Genomic DNA, 20,891 nt, shown 5'->3' with positions numbered 1-20,891 from the left:
GGATATATATATCGTCTTTTGAGACAGGGTCTCCCTGTAGCTCCAGCTGTCCTGGAACTCACTATGTAGACCAGGCTGGCCTTGAACTCACAGAGCTCCATCTGCCTCTGCCTCCCAAAGCGCTGTGATTAAAGGCATGTGCCACCACGCCTGGAGATTACTGGATTTTTTTTAAGACTTAAGCTCTTTTCACATTAAAAAAAATAGGTGACTATTTCTCTTCACTTTTTCAGTGAAACTGTGTTTGTTGTTCTTTTTGTCTTTTTCCTTTCAGGGGGTTCAGATTTCAGGACTTGGAACTTTCACTTTCACAAGACAGAAGCTCGAAGTGGGAAACAACAAATTTATTCTAGTTCAGAGGCCAGTGTTTGTCATAGCAGAGAAGTTAGTGCAGACCCATGGACTCAAACAAAACAAAGTATATTCGCCTGGTAAATCATTTTAACATTTAAGACTTTTCCAGAAGTTTATTGGTCTGTGGATAAAAATGGAAAGGTAAAGCTTGGCCAGTACTATGTTAATCTCTAGTTTGAGAAACTCAAGTTTCACAAGGTACCTTTGTCAGAAGGAGCCACAGGATGGGAAAATGACAGTCTTCCTGAAGTCCATTTTATTCTATTTATTTTTTAATTTAAAAGATTTTAATTTATTTTTATTGTGTAGTGTGTGTGTGTGTGTGTGTGTGTGTGTGTGTGTGTGTGTATGTATGCCATGTTATACATGTAGAAGTCAGAGGACAGCTTACAAGAGTCAGTTCTCTTTTTCTACCATGTGAGTCATGGGAATGGAACTCATGTTCTCAGGCTTGGTAACAGGGGCCCTTGTTTCCCAGTCTCTGGCTCCATTTGAAACCCCAGTAACTTAAGAGGCAGGTATGAGTAGACCTGATAAGCCAAGTTCCTATAAAAGCCATACACAGACTTATACTCATCTTTCAGCTCCTAAGAAATTAAAAGTGGTTATGAAGAAAAAATTGATTAAGGGTCTTCTGTTTGGGAAATGAGGAAAAACAAAAAACTAAGCGTGTTCAGTTAGCTGTGAGAAAAAGAGCAATGCGTTTTATTATATACTGTTCTAGTTTCAATTGCTGTGACAAAACACTCTGACCAATACAAACTTAGAGAGGAAAGGCTTTATTTGGCTTATATCTTCTGGGTCACAGTTCATCAGAGAACCCAAGGTAGGAACTCAGGGCAGGAACCTGGAGGCAGGAGCTTGAAGCACAGGGCATGGAGAAATGCTGCTTCCTAGCTTGCTCCCTTGGCCCATGCTCAGTCTGCTTTTTTTATACAATACAGAACAACCCAGGGGTGGCTCTGCCCACAGTGGGCTGGGCCCTCCCACATCACTCCGAAATCAAGAAAATACCCCACAGACATGGCCTCAGGCCAGTTCAATGGAGGCAGTTCCCCAATTGAGGCTCCTCTACCCAGGTGTGTCAGGTTGACAACTAAACCAGCACAGATAATCTAAATTATTAAAATTTTAAAGTTCAACAATTCTGTACTTTTTATACATAACTTACATCTTTTTCATACCCTAGAATGATCCCTCCCTCCCTCCCTCTCTCCCTCTCTCATTCCTTCCTTCTGTAGATGTTTGCTGAGGGAACTCTGCAGGCTTTTGAACTATAGTGATAAACAGAACGTATAACCACTGTCATATTTATACTCAGTATCAGCAAGTGAGCTCCATGACACCTGCTGTGGCTGGTCAGCCGTGTTTGAGGGCTCAGCTCCTCATTGCTGGCTGTGTTCCCTTTGGCCTTATTGTCTTCTGTTGTATCAGACTCAAATCTGGTTACAGAGAAATGGTCTACTCCCAATGGAAAAGCCTGTAATGTTCCTGTAGGTTAACTTTCTAGGAAATTAGTTTTCAGGGTAACTTTCTATGAAAGAAAGAAAGAAAGAAAGAAACGAAAAGAAAAGAAAGAAAGAAGAAAGAAAGAAGGAACAAGAAAGTCAGCCAGCTAGGCAGGCGCAGTGACTCATGCATGTAATCCTAGTGCTGACAAAGTTAAGTAAGGATTGCAACAAATCTGAGACCAGTCTGAGTTACATAGTGAGTTTCAGCCTGGCTTGGGCTATAGAGTGAGAACCTGTTTCAATAAAACAGACCAACCAACCAAACGTGCTAGAAAAACAAATACTAATAATTATACTTATAATACATTTTGCATATATTCAATATGATGGGTTTCATAAATTTTCAGTCATTTTTCACCCAAAATTTTATGTTTCATAAAAGGCATATAAAAGGAAATGGGTTCTTTTCAAAATGTACTGATCTCGGGGGTTGGAGAGATGGCTCAGCGGTTAAGAGCACTGGTTGTTCTTGCAGAAGACCCGGGTTCGAATCCCAGCACCCACATGGCAGCTAACAGCTGTCCATAACTACAGTCCCAGGGGATCCGACAGCCTCTTCTGACCTCCGCAGGCATTGTACAACACAGGTGTATTTACCTACATGCAGGCAATACATGCATACACATAAAATAAAAATAATAAAAATTAAAAAAAGTGTACTGGTCTTTAGAATTAGAGTTTATTTTTCATATCAGATCATGTGGCATAGTCCAAAAATGTAGTTTAGATCTATAATTTATTTTTTACAAGGTGAAGAAATTTCAGGATTAAGTAGTTCAAGAGAACAATTCTGTCTACATTTTAGATTTGGGGTTAAAATTCTTCATTAATAATCAACTAAATAGACATTGTACAGTGTTTTTCAGTGATTAGTAAGACATGGTTCTTGCTTTGAAGCACTCAGGATCAAGGACAGATAATAAACACATCAGTAGATGATGACACATGATTAAGTACTACGAAAGCAGCCTTGGTGGCACTGGATGGAATGTAGTGGAAGTCCACAGGAGAGCATGCCTAACTCTGCCTGGGGAGGTTAGGAAGGTGACACATGAGATCTTAAAGGCTGGACGTATTTTGCCAGCAGAGAAGCTGTGGGAAGATATTTCAGGGAGAGAGAGAGAGAGAGAGAGAGTTGTTAAGGAAGTCAAAGACTTTTCTGTGAGTCTAAGGCAGAGATGACTGTGGCAAATGGAAGGATGTAAGACAAAAATAGAAGATTAATTGTATGAGTAGGATGGTATGATTCATTCTGTAGGCACTGGGAACCACTGAAAGGTTTTCAGCAGGTCCAGTTTTTAGTTTAGGAAGAGCTCTTTTAGTTCAGTGAAATGTGGTAAGTGCCTGGGTGGAGGCAGAGACAGGGTAGAAGGAAAAGGACTGTTCAGATGAGAGCGGAGAGGCCTGGGTGAGGATAGGTGAAAGTGGTTAGAATGACTCAGAGTTCTTGGTTGGAGAATGGATGGATGCTTACGGTGATGGATAAGATAATGAGCTCCTTTGGACATGCATTTGGTATTGTTCCAGGCGTTCTTAGGTAGAGGTGATTCCAGAGCTTAGGAGCGGGGGGGTGGGGTGGGGGGAGCAGAGCTGGATTTGAATAAGTTTAACTAGGAGAGCATATTAAAGTAAGGAGCAGATCCTGTGAGAAAAACAAACCCTCACAAACCGAACAAACAAATGGGAATCAAATCAGAACGACCTCTCGAACCCCTTAATATGATGAGTAAAAGAAGAGGAAGCCAACCAGTAGATCAAGGAGGAAGTTGGAGAATCAAGAGTGGTATCATGGATACAAGAGAAAAGAGGGCATGCCTAACTAGTTACAGAAAGGTGAGAGACGAGATTTGCAAGTATCTCTTGGTTCATTCACCGTGAGAAATAGTGTCTTTCCTGAGGTAAGTGGGCTGAAAGATGGGACTGCAGAGGTGAACTGGGCAAATGGGAAGGCAGGCAATATGAACTTCTCTTTTAAGAAATTTACACTGAAGCCAGGCATAGTGGCTCACGCTTTCAATCCCAGCACTCAGAACACAGAGGCAGGTGTATCTCTGGGAGGTAGAGGCCAGCATGATTTAGATAGCAAGTTCCAGGTCACCTGGAGATACAAGGAGACTCGGTCTCAAAACAAGCAAACAAGCAAACAAGCAAGCAAGCACCCCCCCCCAAAAGACGGGGGTGGGTGGGAAATTTACATCTAAAAGAAGTGGAAGGAGGTGAGAAAGAAGTATTGTTAAGTTGTGCAGTAGACAGTGATCAGCAGTGAGTGATGTAGGGAAACTTGTATCTAACAGAGCTGCTAATTCTTATCACTTGTCAGTACTGGACAGTTGAAAGATCGTACTAAGTGATTGTCAGAGCGTCTTCTCCATCCTGATCCCACACCGAGAGACCTTATTATTGCAACTCTTTGTCTTGCCTATCTGCATCCTCTGCTGTCTGCGACTTTCCTACTTGTGGACCTTGCACAGCTCCTACACCACTTTTAGTCAAATAGAGCCCATGCTTCCTTTAAGTGAGACACAATCTCATTCCGCTGCAATGTCATTTAAGAGCTCATTCTGCAGTTCATCTAGTCTGATACCCTTGTATAAGCCCCAGCATCATGAAAGATAACTTCTGAGGAAGATGGTCATCTTTCCAGACATTTAGCATTTGAAAATATCTTAATTGTCTAAAAATGATATGTTAATCAACAGAGGGTCATAAATACTGCTGCAGAACATTGTAGAAGGCAAGGGAGCTGAAAACTTCAGAAAACTGGTGGATAGAAGCCATTAGTTACTGCTCTGTTCCCTATGGAAAAACCAAATGTTTACTTAGAGAATTTCGATAGCTGATTGTTTTTACTGTGAGCATGAAACATTGCACTTTCAAGGAAAATTGTACTGATTAGCATGTCTTAATAACCCATTATATTTGTTGCCTGCACTAATTTCCACTGAGTACAACTAAGGTAAAACATAGACAATTCTTCTTTTAATTTTTGTTACTTTAAAATTTTTATTTATTATTTTTATTTTATGTGTATGAGTGCATTGCCTGCATGTGCTTAAGTGCACCTGTGTCGTGCAATACCTATGGAAGTCAGAAGAGGGCACTGGATCCCCTGGAACTGGAGTTACTGATGGTTGTTAGCTGCCATGTGGATGCTGGAAACCTGGGTCCTCTGCAAGAGCAGTCAGTGCTCGTAACCACTGAGTCATCTGTAAAGTCCCAGATTCTACTTTTTAGTATTAAGTTAGAATCAGATAATTATTTGTAAGTAAACACGGTATGTTTTTATTATAATCTTTATTATATGTCTTCATTACAATTTCCTCTTCCTTTCCCAACTGTCTCTTTCTCCTCCAGGTGATATTCCAATAGTCCCACTTAATTTTGTCATGATATCCCTGGAGGGTCCCTTTAACAGGGATACAGTGGAAGGATGTGTTAAGGAGACATTACTTTTTTTGTCACGATCCATTTCTGTCAAACAAAACGTGGAGTTCACATTCAAAGGAATTGGGGTCCTTGTGATTAAAGACAGCAAAGTGAAGATGAGATTTTATAAGGACTTCCTTTGTACGGTGGATGGAAGTGGGACTTTGACGAAAGCCTTGGCAAATGTAAGTTAATGTATTCTTTTCCTAACCTGTCTTGGTTTAATTTTTGTTGCTATGATAAAATACCCTGACAAAAAGCAACTTAGGGGAAGAAAGGGTTTATTGTAGCTCACAATTCCAGGTTACAGTCTATCACTTCAGGGAGGTCAAGACAATAGGAACTTAAAAAAACTAGTCATTTCACATCCATAGTCAGGAGCAGAGAGAAACAAATGTATGCATGCTCAGTGCTCAGCTCACCGTCTCTACTCTTCTATCATCCAAGGACCAAAACTAGTGAATGGTGCTGCCCACTTTCAGGCTGGGTCTTTTCCACATCAATGAAGGCAGTGAAGACAATCCCCCATAGACATGCCCATGGGCCAACAAAACCTAGACAATCCCCCATGGAGACTCTTTTCTAAGGTGACTCTATCTTGTGTCAAGAGCTAGCTGTCACATAAACCCTCTTCTAATTTGTGGTTCTGAATCAAATGAAGGTATGTGATGTCATTAAGGAAAACATAGGCTGACATATTTTAAGTGATATTTTTCCTGAGTGTAGGGAAATATCTGTTTATAGATATCCATTCTCTTGATAGAAAAGACAAGGAAGAACTTTAAATTTTGAGTCGGTGCTGATCTAATCAAGGAACAGAAATATTAATAGAAAACAATTCTGGACATTTTATAGTATTTTATTGCTTAAAAACTCACATGCATTATTTGGAGTTTCAAAATAACATAAAATCAGCATTATTATATTGTCACCTGGTCTTTATATGAGGAGCATGATGGTTCAGAGAGGTTATGTGGAACCCACATCAATGTCTAAAACAGCCAGGACAGGGACTGAAGCCCAAAGTTCCTCACCACTCAGTTTTTGCTGTGTGTACCATTCACTTTTAAAAAATCTAGAACAGCCAGGTATGGTGGCACATGCCTTTAGTCCCAGCACTGGGGAGGCAGAGGCAGCTAGATCTCTGTGAGTTCAAGGCCAGCCTGGTCTACATAGTGGGTTCCAGGCCAGCTGCTACAGGGAGACCCTGCCTCAAAAAGACCAAAAAAAAAAAAAAAATCTAGAACAAGGCTGGACATGGTGGCACACACCTTTAATCCCAGCACTCAGGAGGCAGAGGCAGGTGGATCTCTGTGAATTCAAGGCCAGCCTGGTGTATTTGGTGAGTTCCAGTCCAGTTGGGGCTATAGGGAGATCCTGTCTCAAAACAAGACCACAAAAATAAATCTAGAACAAAATCTAATTCAAGTCATAGAAGCACACCTTCTAGCTGTTAGTTTACAATGTCACAGAAGAAATTTCGTAACTGTCACTGTCACTGTTAACTATTAAGCTGCTGCATGATGTTCATGAGAAGTTGGATATAGCAGAGTTTAAAGAGGCAAATAAGTAGTTAATAACAGGTTTTGTCCAATACTTACCATGCCTTATGTACAGCTCTGGGTACTATGAGTTAACAGAATCACGACAAAATTCCATAGAGCAAAAAGCCTGATTTTCTTTTTTAAATGAAAGGTCTATGAGGATGGTCTAACTCTGTCATTTCCCCCTTCATGGAACTCTGTGGTGGGGGTTGAGGAGAAGGGCCTGTGGATAAGGAGGTTCTTGGAGTTCTCCACACAACCTTATTTCACACAGGCTTGCTAAGAGGGATCCCATCCAGGGTATAGACAGTGGAAACACACACAGGGAAAAGTCCTGTCTTCCCTATGAGAACTCAAGCCAAGATCTTCAAATTCACAAGCAGGGCCAAAGTGGCTGCTCATTTCTAATTCTGTAGGACTCAGCTGAATTTTAAATGCTGTTTTTTGTTGTTGTTGTTTGTTTTTTAACAAGAGAAAATGGTATTTTATTTGTTCCATTGAACTGTAAAGCATAATTTTGAGGAAGTCTTCCCAAAAGAACTAGTCCTGAAAATATATTGTGACAGAAGCATTAAGAGGTCAAAGGTGATTGAGTTTTGTGACTCTCAGTCACCATCATGGACAGAGCACTTAGTATGCTACGGAGCTGCTGTACAGTGGGGTGACAGTCCAAATGAGTTTCCCCTGGAACTCTGAGTTAATCAATATTCTTAAACATCTCATTCGCTCTATAAACACTGTGACATGGGGTGACGGGGCGGCGGCGGGGAGGGGCTTGGGTAGTTTTACCTACAATATCCCATAAGTTAAACCCGAGTACTTTCCTGTAAAACTTTATGTGTGTATTTTGGTGATTCTTTAAAAAATTTCTTTTTGGGAATTTTCTTCAAAGCCTTTTGTAGGCCATAGCATTCATTGTCACATAATTTTATATATTATCCCATAGCAATAATGTGACTATAATACAGTATGATAATTGCAGTAGCTCTTTGTTGAGTGCTCTGTGCACACTTCCATGGAGTAGCTCATTAAAATCCTGCATGGTAGATACTACTGTTATCCCCATGAACCTAGTGGTACATAGAAGCTAGCAGTTTGGCAGTGGGACAAAAACCCACTTGACTCCAGCGACTTACCTACTTTGGAGTCATTTGGGTCAAGAGTGGAGTTAGAGCTCTTGTTCATTTTCTGGTGATTTAAGGAAGTCTGCTCTCCTTCCAAAGGTGTCTAAAAGAAGCTTCAACTTTCAAGGCAATTTACAAAAAGAGGGATGGTTTGAGGAAAGGCAGCATCTATAGAACTGCTGTTCAGTCACCCAGGGCGGCACCTTTGATGCATGAGATCATTCCTCATTAGACTTTAAACACCAAACAAACATAAAGAGCACATGGTGGCGTTACCCTGGAGATGTGGGTCTGCCCTGGATGGAAGCCCAGGTCTAATCTTCTGTCTGTGTCCTCTAGAGACCTGGTACTGTGGACTCTGTGCTGTCTAGCAGAGAGGCCTTTGGAAAGCGGCCTGACAGTGCACTTGCATTTCCCAGGTGAGCGCTTTGTTCTCTTAATCCAGGCACCAGATCTCTTGCTTATTGGGCAGAACTTGTTTTTCATTATTTTATTTTTATTTTTTTGTTTTTCATTCTTAAAAATATTTTATTATTTTTAGTTTGTGTATGTTTGCCTGCATGTGTGTAAGTGCACCTGTCATGCAGTGCCTGTGGAGGTCAGAGGGCATCAGATCTCCTGGAACTGGAATTATAGACAGTTGTTAGCTGCCATGTGAGTGCTGGAAATCAAACCCAGGTCTTCTGTAAGAGCAATCAGTGCTCCTAACCTCTAAGCCATCTCTCCAGCCCTTTTTTCATTAACAGTCTCTCTTCCCCATCTCCCAGTCTCTCTCCCTTTCCCTCTCTTTCTTTCTCTCTACCCCTTATTGCATATGTTTTCTATAATTATGTTGAATAAAAATGACCCTTTAGCCAGGGGTGGTGGTGCATGCCTTTAATCCCAGTACTCGGGATCTGCCTGCAGAGGCAGGCGGATCTCTGTGAGTTCAAGGCCGGCCTGGTCTACATAGTGAGTTCCAGGACAGTTGGGGCTACAGGGAGACCCTGTCTCAAAGAGACCAAAAAAAAAAAAAAAAAGACCTTTTAGAATATTCCTTTTTCTCCATGTATTCCGGAAATTCTGACACCACCTCCCACCAATCTTAGTTTCTGCAATGTGAGTAAAACTCTTCTTACCTGCTGGGTCTTCCTCTGCTTTCTTCCACCTCCTCTGCCCTAGCTTCTTTTTTCTTCCAGCATGAGTTTTGGCTGTTACCACTAAACAGGCTAAAGGTTTCTCTTCAAGAGTAAGGTGAGAAGGTGAGTGTTAGTGGGGGCTGCCCCTGGCAGTGGTAATAATAGCAGTAACAGCTACTGTGGAGCACATATTGGAAGCCAGTTACTATGAGGCACTCTCTCAGTAGTACTGTAGCCAGTCTTCACTATAACCATGTACTACGCCTTACAGTTTTCTCTATTTTGTAGAGATGCAAAATTAATTTAAATTTAATGTAATTCTTATTTTGTTTTAAACAAATGATGCAACATGGTGTGGTGTGTTATTAAGAACACTGAAAGAGGAGCCAGGAGGCTTGAGTTTCTTCTCCTGCTGGCTCTTCCCCACTCACGGTGTGCTGCTATTATGTTCTTAATCTTGTTTGCTTTGCTGTTTTCTGCAATGCTTTACAGATGAAGAAAGCTTGGACAGTAAGAGCCAACTCCCTAGAGTAATAGTCTCTCAAATATTTTGAGTCCCTGACATCCTGCTGTGTTTGTTAGTTTGGAACAATCCCTCTTAGAAGAGCTGGATGAAACATGCTCAGAAGAGTGAGGTGAAGGCCAGAATAAGCTCAGAGATTAGTTACTCCAACCTCTGCATCTCTGTCCACAGAGCTACTGACTAGAAACCAACGGCCCCTTTACTCATCGGAAATAAACCAGTGGATTCAAAATAATTTTATTTATTTTTTGGTATTAGTGTTTTGCTTGCATGTATGTAAGTGCACTGTGTTGTGCAATGCCTGTGGAACTCAGAAGAGAGTCGGATCCCCTGGAACTGCGGTTACAGACATTGTTATTGTGTTTGTGTATATGTGTTTGAACATGGACATGCCACTGTGCATGTGTTGAGGCCAGAGGACAACTTGCAAGAGTTGGTTCTCTCCTTCCACTATGTGGGTACCAGGGATTGAATTCAGGTTCATCTCTGATTAGTGCCTTTAGCTACTGAGCCCCCTCATGGGTCCCCTTTTTGATATTTTTTGATGGAAGCATTCCAGGGAGTCAAAGAATCCTATTGATTTGAGCACCTAGAAATGAATATGAGGATTCAAATATTCAAAATAATTGTTGGAGTTTATTTCTGTAAAGTTTTGTCTTTGAATTTTCTTATAGGTGCTTTCTCCCATCTCGAGTTTTAGCCCAGCACTCATACCTGAGACCAAAGAAAACCTTTGACTGCACACATCAACTGAACCTCACCTCCCGTCCTAAATTGTATCTTTTTACGTCCTTTACTTTTGCCCAGGGAGAGGACAAAGAAGAGAGACACGTTTACGCAGAGCACAAGCTGGTTGCCAGTCTGTGATTTCTTGACTTCAAGTTAACAACCAACTCTCACAGACCTAGAAAGGACATAGAAAAATTCACAATGAAACCAAAGTCAAAAACTTAAATTGAGGCCTCCAAAGCAGTTTCTTTATATACAAGCCGCTTTTGAGGCCACAGCAGAAGGAGTTAGTCTTGACTGGCTACCAGATTTAGCCTCAAAGAGGGGGAGTTCATGCTATGTATTTAGGAAGGCAAATTTTGCATTCCCCTGAAGGAAGCAAGCTTGTTGCAGAATCAGCAAGGTTGCTCCCCAGAACTGAGAGTTCATGCAGTCACCTGTTCAGGACAAATGCAGAGGACAAACATCTTGATTCATTCTTAGGATTGAGCATAAAGAGATGGAGAACAAACCACCCTTGGACACCATTGTAGAGGAAGGTGGAGAGAACAAACAAAGGAAGAGCAAGTTGAAAGACCAGTCAGACAAAGAAGGCGCCAGAGGTAGGCCCGAGTGCTTTACTGTTCTTTACTCTTAGGAGCTTTGTTGTATTTCTTTGCAGCTTTTATGCCCAAAGTAAATAAAGAGTGTATCAGTTACTTTTCTTGTTGCTGTGAAAAAATACTCGACAAGAAACAATTTAAGGAAGAAAATGTTTATTTTGACTTAGAGTTTGAGGGGATACATCCCATTACGGTTAGGAAGGCATGATGGCCAAGCAGGAGGCTGGCTGGTCATGTTGCATCTACATCACGAAGCAGAAAGTGAATAGGAAGTGGGGCCTGGCTATACAACCTTAAGGCTCACCTCGTGATTCCATCTTCTTAAAGATTCCTTCTAAACCTTCCCAAACGGTGTCACCAGCTAAGGACTAAGTGTTCAAACACATGAATCTATGAGGGACATTTCATATTCAATCACAGCCGTTAGATTCACCAGCAGCCACTGTATTCTTTTTTTTTTTTTTTTTTTTTTTTTTTTTTAATGCACTTTTTTTTTTCTAATGCACACCTTCTATTCCTGGAATCTTATATCTTGCCTTAACCATTTTATGAATCTTAGGCCGCATGACTCTGACTCACTACTCTCTGTTTGGTGATTGGCTCCCTGTTGCTTGAAGGGGTCAAAAGTCAGATACCCACAGGGTCCCAGTAAGTAGCACAAATGTATGAGGTGAACTGTCAGTCAGACTGTCTCAACTGGGCAAGAGATATTTAAAGGAAAGAGAGAGTATGTCTTGTGTGAAGTTTATTTTTCCTAGGTGAAAACTGTCAGTTTATTTGTGTTAAGCACAAACTACCCATTTAGCTGCTTGAAAATTGAAGGGACTATCATTTGCATTTGCTTTTTATTCTAGAGATCTTGTCACCCAAGAAACATCGTGATAGACAATTCATCTCACCTGCTAAAGTGACAAGTGTCAGCCTGCTGGACAAGTTTGAACGAAGTGGGAAGGGTGGGAAGACCGTGACTCCGGAACAGTAAATTTCTGTGACATTTTACTAAATAGAATTTTGAGGTCTTCCTTGATGCAGGGAATTTTAGTAGTTAATTTACTCTTTTATCCAGTATTACTGAGAACACTATGTGGGTAGTGATGGGGATAGCAGAGATGACCAAGGCTCACAATCTGAAGGGAACGCCAGACACAAGTAAAGGGATACATTATGGGCAAGTGGAATGAATATTATTTGAGCAGAGTAGCAAGAGTATCCAGCTTTCCTGATTTCAGAACCCACTTCCTAGCTCTACCAAACTTGCTCATTTTCTGAGTGCTTGGATATAATGTGACAGTTTCATATTTATATTAAAGAGTAAGTTTCCCAAACAGGTCTGGAGCTTCATTAATTCTCAGTAAAAATTCCTTGAATTAGGGGCTGGAGAGATGGCTCAGTGGTTAAGGACACTGGCTGCTCTTGCAGAGGACCCGGGTTCAAATCCTAGCACCCACATAGTGGCTAACGACCATTGATAACTCCAGTTCCAGGGGATCCAATGCCTTCTTCTGACATCCATGGGCATTGCACAATGTGGGTGCACTTACACACATGCAGGCAATACACTTATATACATAAAATAAAAATAAAAGTAATAAATTAAAAAATTCTTTGAATTAATGAAATATTATAATTTGGTCAGCTATTTTATCCTTCGTTTTTTAAAAATTTTCTTCTTAAGATCTCAAATCAGTCAACTAAATTAAAGTAGCTACCAAGCACCTTAACTATGTACTTTGCCTTGTATTGTCATTTATTTTAAATTAATTTTTAATTTTTAAATTATCTATTTATCTATCATCTATCTATCTATCTATCTATCTATCTATCTATCTATCTATCTATCTATCTATCTATCTATCTATCTATCATCTATTTATTTAATTTGTGTGTGTGTGTGTGTGTGTGTGTGCGCGCGCGTGCACATGTGCATGCATACAGTGGAGGCCAGAGGAGGATGTTGGGGGTCTGCTCTCATTTTCTACCTTACTTTCTGAGGCAAAGTTTCTCACTGAACCTGAAGCTGGTCATTTTGGCTAGGGTGACTGGCCAGTGCTCAGGATCTTCCTGTCTCTGCCCCATAAACTGGGGTTACAGGCATGTGTCCATGTCTGGCTTTTATGTGGCTGCTTGGGGTTTGAATTCAGGTCATCTTGCTTTCACTGTTAAGTACTCACTCATGGAGCCATCTTCCTAGCCTCTGTTAAACTGATTTTTGCTTTTAAGGTATGTGTACAAGATTATTTTATGTATTTTTTAATTACATTTTTTCAATGTGTGTTCTTGTTGAATTTTTGTGGATTTCATACAATACATCTTAATCATATTTAGATCCCCACCCCTATCAGCACCCTCCCAAAGCCCACCCACAGGATTTCATGCATTTTGTCTTATATGCTAAGGCCTATAGAGTCAAGTTTGTATACCCAGATGTCCCTCTGTGTGAGTTCATCCACTGGAGCCTGTTTAGTCTGTCTAGTGTCATTCCCTTAAAGAAGATCATCTCTCCTCACCCAGCAGTAATCAGTTACCAATAGCTCCTCAGTTAAAGTTGGGAACTGCTGCCCATTTCCCCAGTTCTATGCTGGGTTTTTGTCTGATGAATATGCATGGGTCTTGTTCATGCTGTCACCATTGCTCATTCATATGAGCAAGTTCCCAGACACTGTAAGACTCTTTCCTTATGGTCATCCACCACCTCTTGCTCTTACAATCTTTCTGCCCCCTCTTCTGCAATGGTCCCTGAGTCCTGGGTGGATGACGGGACATGCACTCTGAAGACTCTTATTCTCTACACTTTGGACAGTTGTGACCCTTTGTGATTATTGCCCTCTGTTGCATGAGGAAACTTTGCTGATGAGAGTTGAGAGATGCATTAGTGCTCTTTCTACCCCTTGTTCCACTATGCTCTGTGAGCCATAGGTGTAGAGGTTCCATTGTAGATGTGTCACTTTTGGGCTGGGCATGTCACAGACACTTATTCTCTGTGTGTTACCAGTTGTGGAACTCTGTAATAGTCTCTGTCTATTTCAAAAGAAACTTCTTTGATCAGTGGTGACTGGCATACTTGTCTGTAAATCTAAGGATCCATATTTAGCATATAGTAAGAAATGACATTTGTCGAGGGATGTGACAGCCTTGGTGTGTTCTCTGAGATCTCTGACTTCTCCAGCCATGTGTCTTTGGTTATGTTTTCAGTGCCACACGTGAGTTCCCTCTCATTGAGTGGGTATTAAGGCCAATTAGATAGCTGTTTATTACCCCCGAGATAAAAGTACCACTACTTGCACCTATACAGTTTGTTATGCTGGTCATTGTTGCGGTTATTATGCTTTAAACCTGGGGTTGGACCATTGATTGATTTTCTCCCTTAGAAGCTTGCATAGTATCCTCTAAAACTATGAGAGCTAGCCTTCAGGGAGGAAGCTTCCAGGTGAGTTCCAACTCCATTGCTCCAAATCCTGTTTCTGAAGTATGTCCTGTCTTCAGCAATAGGGTCTTACCTTCAAGTTCTGGGAGGTAATCAAGGGCTGTGGAAATGCCTGTATCATTTTGGGAGTCTCTTGGACTACCCTGACCAAACTACTTGAAGAGAGATTTCTCCTGTCTGGCACTGTGTTTCTTGTTATGGCCTTCAGATATACACATGCACCAGAAGAGTGGGCACCCCACATTTACAGCTGCACCATAAAGTCCACACTCAAATACAAATCCTGTGACCTCTCGACAGCTGCACAAAATTGTGAGAGAGGTGCCTCTTTGTGTTGTCAGCTTATATACCCTTTGCCCCCCTCATGCAGCTAAGGTCGACTGATTGGGTGCGAGGGGCAACTGACTCACCCCCCTTGACTCATTGATGAGAGTGGGAAGGAGGTGTGACTATAGCTTGACGTCATAGTGATCGGAGGACATTTTCAGTTAAATCTCCATTCTTTGCTCTGGCTCTTACAGTTTTTCCCACCAACCTCTTCCACAAAAGTCCCTGAGCCTTGGAGGGGGTGGTAGGTGTGGGATGATCGTCCTTCTGTTGTGGCAAGGCACAGAACATTTGGGTCTCTGTATCGTCTGTTTTCCAGGGGCTGTTGGCCAGTTTGAGTGGGATTCCATCTACTATAAAAACAGGCACACAGGAAGAAGCAAGAACGTCTAAACAGTGACTGCTATAATAACTCAACCTATGGGTGTCAACACAAATGCTTGGTCGGTACTTTAGCAGGTGCACCACATCCATCTAACAAAACAATCGCAGTGGCTTCCCACTGGGGCCTATATCCTCCCCTGCCACAGCGGTGGCCGGGTCTACAGTACCAGATCTGGGTTCCGCCCCCAGGAGTGGGCATTACATCCAATCGAAAATTTGCTGGTTGTACATACACTAGATACTCCACTGTTGTGCCAGCAGGAACATCTTATTTGGTATGTTGATGGTGCAACATGAGGGGTCTGTCGTTGAGGAGAATTATAGGGGCTGTTCTCCCCCAGTCATCTGTGTGTTGCCTTTTGGCACCTTGAAAGGCAGCCATCCAGTGTCGGGGAGTTTCCTGCTTAGTCCAAGCTTGATTTCTCCCTCTCCCACACTCACATCATGCAGTGTTTTGAGCAACAGCGTTTTTATATCCACTTCTGGTGTACAGTGAAAATTATTGGTAATAGCCTTTATTGTTTTGGGGACCTCTAGTGTCCCTCAGGCCAACAGCTCATGGGGGTAACCCACCTTTGGCACTGGGATTTTCATTTAACAACCATATTGCTTTTGGAAGGGCTTTCTTCCATCCCCATAGGGTTCCTTCTGTGTGTAAGGCTTTTTTATTTATTTTTTTTTATTGTGTATCTGGAGAATTTTTTCCCTTTTATTCCTATAGTTATTTGTATGGTCCTCCTTTCCCCTTTCCTCTTTAACTACCACTTTTTTAAAAAACATATTTCTCCCTTAATAACACCTTTATCCTTCTAGTCTTCTTTCTTAGGTTCCTTCTATCCCTTTACCTCTCTGTTTTCCTTCCATATTCCCGGTCCCTGCAGTTGTATCAGGATATACACTCACTTATAAGGATTTGGTGCTAGGATCCACAGTCGAGGGAGAATATCTTTTGTTTTCTAAATCCATGTTATTTTACTTAGTATAACAGTTTCTAGATCCATGCATTTACCTGCAAATTTCATTATTTCATCTTTCTTTACTGCTGAATAGAACCCCATTGTGTAAATAAACCACATTTTTTTTAACCACTCATCAGTTGAGGGGTACTTAGGTTGCTTCCATCTCTTAGCTATTGTGAAAAGAGCAGCAACAAACATGGTTGTACAAGTGTCTCTGCAATAGGATGCGTCCTTTGGGTATATGCCAAGTAGTGGTATAACTGGATCATATGGTAGGTTCATTTTTAGTTTTTTAAGAGTTCTCCACACTGTTTTCCATAGAGGCTGCATGAGTTTGCAATCCCACCAGCAGTGAATGAGTGATCCCCTTTCTCCACATCCTTGCCAGCATTTGGTATCATTTGTTGTCTTGATTCTAGTCATTCTGACTGGGGTAAGGTGAAATCTTAAGGAGATTTTAATTTGCATTTCCCTAATTACTAATGATGTTCAACACTTTTTAAGATGTTTCTTAGCATCTTTATTTCTTCTTTTGAGAACTCTCTGTTTAGATCTTTAGCCCATCTTTTAATTGGGTCATTTGCTTTCTTGTTTGTTTTTTGAGTTCTTTAAAACATTCTGGATGTTAAACCTCTGTCAGATGGTGAAGATTTTTTTCCCCGCTCTGTGGGTTTCCTCTTCACTTTTTTTAAATTGTTTCTTTCACTGTGCAGAAGCTTTTTAGTTAAATGAGGTCTGACTTGTTGATTGTTGATGTTAATTCCTGAGCAACTGCTGTCTGATTTAGAAAATCCTTTCGTACACCTATATCTTGTTAGGTTACTATTCTTCTAACAGTCTCAGGGTTTCCAGTTTCGCACTGAGGTCTTTGATTCATTTGGAGTTGACTTTTGTGCAGGTGAAAGATAAGGATCTAGTTTCATTCTTCTACAGGTAGAGATCCAGTTTTGCCAGCACCATTTGTTGAAGATGCTATCTTTCCTCCATTCTTGGCACCTTTGTCAAATATCAGGTGGCTGAAATTGCATGTACTCAGGTTTGGGTCTTCAGTGATGTTCCATTGATCTATGTGTCTATTTTTGTGCCAGTACCTTACTGTTTTTATGACTCTAGCTCTGCAGTATACTTTGAGATCTGATATAGTAATCCCCCACCCCCACCCCAGTGTTGCTCTTTGTGCTCAGGTTTTTCTAATTCTGTGAAGTGTGTCATGAGGATTTTGATTGGTATTGCATTGAATCTATTTACTGCTTTTGGTAGGATGGTCATTTCCACTATATTAATTCTTCCAATCCATGAACATGGGAGGTCCTTCCATTTTCTGGTGTATTCCTCAATCTGTCTCTTTAAAGATTTAAAAATTTTGTTGTAGAGATCTTTGATGTTTTTGGTCAGGTTTATTCCAAGATTTTTTTTTGTGTGTGTGGTTATTGTGAATGGGAGTGTTTCCCTGTACTCTTTCTCCAGTTTCTTGTTATTGGTATAAAGAAAGGCTACTGATTTTTTGTAGATTAATTTTGTAACCTGCCCTTTACTGAAAGTGTTGATCAGTTCTAGGATGGAACTTTTTGGATCTCTTAGGTATAGTATCATATTGCCTGCAAAAAGGGATAATTTGACCTCTTATTTTCCAATTAGTACACCTTTAATTTCCTTCTCTTGTCTTATTGCTCTAGCAAGAGTTTCAACCACTATATTGAAAACTAGTGGAGATAGTGGATATTTTTGTCTGGTTTCTAATTGTAATGGGAATGCTTCCAGTTTTTCTTCTTTAGAATGATGTTGGCTGTGGGTTTGTTGTATATAGCTTTAATTATGTTGAGGTATGTTCCCTCCAGTCCAATTTCCTTTAGTACCTTAATTATCAGTGCATGCTGAAATTTTGTCAAAGCCTTTTCTGCATCTATTGAGATGACAATGTGGTTTTTGTCTTTGAGTCTATTTATGATTGATGATTTTTATTGACTTGTGTATATTGAACCATCCCTGTGTCTCTGGAGTAAAGCTTACTTGATCATGGTGAATGATCTTTTTGATGTATATCTGTATGCGGTTTGCAAGTATTTTGTTGAGAATTTTTGCATCTATGTTCATTAAGGATATGGGTCTATAGTTTTCTTTTTTGGTTGTGTCTTTACCTGGTTTGGGTATTAGAGTGATGCTGGCTTCATAGAATGAGTTTGGAAGTTCTCCCTCTGTTTCTATCATTTTGAATAATTTAAGTGGTATTGGTCAGAGGTCTTCTTTAAATATCTGGTAGAATTCTGCTGTAAATCCATCTGGGCCTGGACTTTTTTTTAGTTGGGAGGCCTTGAATTACTATTTTGATTTCCTTATATGTTATGCACCTGTTTAAACTGTTGAATTCTTCTTGGTTTAACTTTGGAGGTTTCCATGATTTTAGATATCCATCCATTTCTTTAAGGTTTTCAAATTTAGTAGCATATAGGTTTTTAAAGTATTCCCTTATAATCTGGATCTTTTTTTCATATCTGTTGTGATCTTTCCCCTTCCATCTCTTATTTTGTTGATTTGGAGGTGCTCTTTCTTTTGGTTAACTGGGCAAAGGGTCTGTCTGTCTTGTTTAGCTTTTCAAAGAACCAGCTCTTAGATTCATTGATTCTTTGTATTGTTTTGTTTCTATTTCATTTATTTCTGTTTTGATTTTTGTAATTTCTTTTCTCCTGCTGGGTTTTGGTATCATTTGTTCTTGCCTTTCTAGCATCTTAAGTTGCAATGCTAGGTCATTTATTTGTGCTCTTTCTGATTTTTTAATGTCGGCACTTAGAGCTATAAACTTCCCTCTTAGGACTGCTTTTAAAGTGTCCCAGAGGTTTTGTTGTGTTGTGTTATCCTTTTTGTTGAATTTCAAGAATTCTTTTATTTCTTTCTTGATTTCTCCTTTAGCCACTCATCATTTAGGAGGGTGTTGTTTAATCTCCATGAGTTTGTGTAGTGACTAGGGCTTCTTTCAGTATTGATTTTGAGTTTTATTGCATTGTGGTCTGATAGGATGCATGGAATTATATCTTTTATTTTATTTTTATTTTTTTTGTATTTGTTGAGGTTTGTTTTGTGCCCCAGTATGTGGTCAGTTTTTCAGAAAGTGCTATGGGGTGCTGAGTAGAAAGTGTATTCTTTGGTGCTTGGGTGGAATATTTGGAAGATATCTGTTAGGTCCATTTGATGTATGGCATCATTTAACTCAGATGTCTCTCTGTTTAGTCTTTGTCCAGTTGACCAGTCTAATGGAGACAGTGGGCTATTGAAGTCCCCTACTATTACTGAGTTGGGGTTAACCTGTGTCTTAAAATCCTGTAGTGTTGTTTTTATGTTTGGGTGCACCAGAATTTGGTACATATATGTTCATGATTGTATTATCTTCTTGGTTAATTGTTCCTTCGATCAGAATGAAGTGACCCTCCTTATCTCTTCTGATTAGTTTTAGTTTGAAGTCTGTTTTTTTAGCTATTAGAATTGCAATTCCTGCTTATTCTTTTCCATCCTTTCACCTTAAGGTAGTGCTGTTTCTTTTAGACAGCAAAAAGATGGATTTTGTTTCTTAATCCATCCATTTAGCCTGTGTCTTTTGACTGGGGCGTTTAGTCCATTGGTATTTAAAGTTATTATTGAAAGATGTGTGTTGGTTACCATCATTTTGATTGCTGTTTACATTCTCTGTTTAATTTTGTGTTTCCACAATTATACCATTATTTAGTTTCTTTTGTTGCTCCTGGGGTATGGTTGTTCCTTTCTCCATTCTCTGTATTGCTTCAAGTGTTCTTTGAAGTGCTGGTTTTGTGGACATGTGTTTTTCATACTATTCACATCATGGAAGATTTTTCTTTCCCTTTCAACTATTATAGACATTTTTGCTGGGTAAAGTATTCTAGGCTGGCATCTATGGTCATCTATGGTCAACTGGAAATACCTTGGTCAAGGCTCTTCTGGCTTTCATAGTTTGCATTGATAAGTCATCTATAATTCTGATGGGCTTTCCTTTATATGTGACTTGTTGTTTTTCTTTTGCTGATTTCAGTATTCTCTCTTTGTTCTGTACATTTAGTGTGTTTACAATGATGTGTCGTGGGGAGTTTCTTTTCTGGTCCTGTCTATTTGGTGTTCTATGTGCTTCCTGTATTTGTATGGGGATGTCTTTCCTTAATTTTGGGAAATTCTCTTCTACAATCCCATTTAAGATCTAGTCAGTACCATTAACCTGATAGCCTTCTCCTTCCTCTATGCCTATGATACATAGATTTGGTCTTTTCATGGTGTCCCACATCTCTTGCATAGTCCATTCCTGTGTTTTTAAAATTTTTTCATAGTCTTTGCTTGAGTGGTCCAATTCTTCAACTTTATCCTACAGTATTGATATTCTGTTTTCCATTTCATTCATTCTAATGGTGAGGCTTTCTTCTTTTGTTTCAACTACTTATTGAATGTTTCACTTCTTTCTTTATTTCAGCCTGAGTTTTCTTTAATGTTTCTTTCTCTTTTGTGAATTCATTCAGAAGTTTATTCCTATCTTCTTTTAGTTCTTTGATTTGTTTGTGTGTTCTTTAAATTCGTTGAATTCCTTGTTCATATTTATGACTGTTTTTTTAAATTCTGTGTCCTGGGTTATTTCTAGAACTATTCTCCAGGACTGGTGGAGTTTGGTGGGGACATAGTGATTTAGCTTTCCATTTTATTATTCTTTGTTATGATTTTGGCATGTGAATTTCTTTTGTTGTTTGTGATTCTGGTATGAAAATCAAGTCTTCTTTTGTTAAATTGAAGTTTGCTTCTGTTTGTATTATTGGTGTGCCTTAGTTCTTTTCTTATTGGGTTTGTAGAGCTGGTTGGTCTAGATTTCAGGTTCTC

The 20,891-nt window shown here is 40.0% G+C and overlaps 1 protein-coding gene across 4 annotated transcripts in view; it reads left to right on the top strand.

Moving 5' to 3' along the window:
- The window catches only part of Ccdc81 (coiled-coil domain containing 81), a 54,598-nt gene that overhangs the window by 17,138 nt on the left and 16,569 nt on the right, over nt 1-20,891 (top strand). For 3 of the 4 annotated variants that reach the window (XM_029568879.1, XM_008844137.3, XM_029568881.1), the window contains 5 exons: nt 275-431; nt 5,220-5,476; nt 8,299-8,378; nt 10,813-10,931; nt 11,786-11,909. In XM_029568879.1, coding sequence (XP_029424739.1) covers nt 275-431; nt 5,220-5,476; nt 8,299-8,378; nt 10,813-10,931; nt 11,786-11,909 — 737 coding nt within the window. The remainder of the gene's footprint in view (nt 1-274; nt 432-5,219; nt 5,477-8,298; nt 8,379-10,812; nt 10,932-11,785; nt 11,910-20,891) is intronic. The other variant, XM_029568880.1, reaches the window with a different exon arrangement.

The sequence above is a fragment of the Nannospalax galili genome, unplaced genomic scaffold, assembly GCF_000622305.1.
Source record: "Nannospalax galili isolate Female #2095 unplaced genomic scaffold, S.galili_v1.0 scaffold278, whole genome shotgun sequence".
In the NCBI taxonomy this organism is placed as follows: Eukaryota; Metazoa; Chordata; class Mammalia; order Rodentia; family Spalacidae; genus Nannospalax; species Nannospalax galili.
This window is presented reverse-complemented; position numbering and strand designations above follow the sequence as displayed.